General features: G+C 37.9%; 1 protein-coding gene across 1 annotated transcript in view; it reads left to right on the top strand.

The window, feature by feature from the left end:
* Positions 1–126: 126 nt before the first annotated feature.
* LOC118332230 (stromelysin-3-like) overlaps positions 127–2159 on the top strand; it is a gene marked incomplete in the record, with an annotated part of 25830 nt that continues 23797 nt past the window's right edge. The window contains 1 exon segment of the mRNA XM_035667408.1: positions 127–452. Within this exon segment, the coding sequence (XP_035523301.1) occupies positions 342–452 (111 nt within the window).

The raw sequence follows: 2159 nt of genomic DNA, 5'->3' as shown, positions 1-2159 counted from the left end.
TTTTTTTTTCAAATTACCTACTGCAGCTTTAATTTGTTTTCAGTAAACACTATGAAGAACACATACTTATAATCACATAAATCATCAATCCAAGAAAAATAGAACATTGTGCTTAGTTTTCTTTACTTTACTTTCTATTCGTTGTATATCTGGAGTGAGAGGGGTTAAATCTCGTGTGCAGTCCAGCTGGAAACTCGTAAAAAGTGTCATTTGAAGAGGACAAAGAAATCCCGCGGCAGGCTATAAGACCTCCTGCCTTCATTCATCTCGCTGCACAGCGGCAGTAGTCTTCCTCACGCCTCCTCCTCCGCCGGCTCCGCAAACACTGTTACTGGATCGGGATGCGGGCTCTCGTGTTTTGCTGCAGCATCTTGTCTTTGCACCTTTTCCTCTGCGTTCATTCTCTGCCGGTTCGCGACCGGAGGACCGCCAGCAGGTACAAGCAGCTACAGGTGAGTCCGAGCCGGGATCCCAAGCGCTGCTGCAGAGGAACACTGCATGCATGGGGGAACACAGTGTGAGCAGTTGGGGACGAAAGAGCAAGCTGTGTGTGAGAGTGATACGAAAGATTTACATGTGAGTGAATATATTAAAACTCATACAAGCTTAAGCAGATAAAAAACAAGTAAATTTCTGCTTATATTACATGATATTTTAAAGGGAGCTGCAAACTGCTAAGTCACTTTCATACACGGCTGCATGCCAACTTTTAAATGCTTTTGTTCTTCAACATTAGCATGTTGTTTCTGGCTGCTGAATGATATGAAATATGTGAAGTTGCTCACTAAAGAGATTGCGATGGTTGACTTAAGGTCAGATTCAAAGCTAACAAAATACCGGTAATACTTAATAAGGGTACAAATCATAAGTTAAGCACACTCCAAAAAGTAGTTCAGTATACCTATTGTCACCACTTAAATAAATGCATGGTTACAAGATAAAACTTCTAATGTATTGTTTTAGATAAACCCTTTAAGTGACATGATTTTGATGAGTTGTGTAAATATTTGTATCTGTGTTGTGTTGGAACAAGTTAATTTCAAAGAGTAGCCTAACCAACTTAAAAACTTGTTTATGCTACATATTACTAACTTAGGGGTAATTAAAAATACCTTTGATTCTAGAGAAAAATGTATTTCCTCTAACTCAGTGTAGTACATTTGTTGAAGTTTTGTAGAAGTCACCATTACTCAAAAGACTTGTGGAAACTGTACATTGTTTTGTTCTGCCAAAACATTTGTTTTTAGAGAAGTCAGGGTTTCCCAACCTTTTAAGTGAAGAACCCCTACAATCACTGTTGGGCAGTAACTCATTACTAGTAATAATATTACAGTAAGAATAATAATTTCCCCACTATAGTAGTGTAACTAATTACTAATACATTTCAGTAATAATATTACAGTTACGCCACCCAAAAATAATTAGTTACAACTTTACTTTTGTTGGCCCCCTTTTTTTTGTGGGGAGTAGCAGAAAAGTAAAATAACTAGTAGTGTAACTAATTACTGTTGGCAGGGAGTAATAAGTAAGTAATAATATTAGTTTTGAAAAGAGTAAGGAGAAATAAATTTTAAAAAATTGTGTAACTAGCCCAACACTGCCTACAGTAGACGCACACCCCTAATTTGAGAAGATTAAGTCTTAGGGAATCTCCTGTGAGTAGTTTTGAAGATAATAAAGTTTTCATAGTCAATAAATGATCAAACTCGGATCACTACTTTTTCCAATGAATCAAAACAGTCAACCCTGGTTATTTCCTTGTTGTTCCAACTTCCAAAAAAATGTGATAAAAGTTCAAATATTCTATTCCTCCTTTTGCTGTGGACCCCCTATAACTCAAGGACCTGTGTTGGTCCCAGGACCCCAGTTTAAAAACCACTCACTTAAGTAATACTTAGCTAATGCATGACTCATGATGATTGAATGCAGGAATTAATGCAGGGTGTATCATGAATTCCTGTTGCTCACGACTAACAAATGATCAACTCACCATGAGAGAGAGGTCATCAGTTAAAGGTCCAGTGTGTAGGATTTAGTGACATCTAGCAGTGGAGTTGCATCTTGCACCCTCCACTTCCAAGCGTGAAAGGGGAAACTACGGTGAAAGGTAACTCTATCGGTCCGTGTATGTGTTCGTCATTCGATTTTCCTTTCAGAAA

This window comes from Morone saxatilis, unplaced genomic scaffold (assembly GCF_004916995.1).
Source record: "Morone saxatilis isolate NCDOM2014 unplaced genomic scaffold, NCSU_SB_2.0 Contig21, whole genome shotgun sequence".
Taxonomy (NCBI): Eukaryota; Metazoa; Chordata; class Actinopteri; family Moronidae; genus Morone; species Morone saxatilis.
This window is presented reverse-complemented; position numbering and strand designations above follow the sequence as displayed.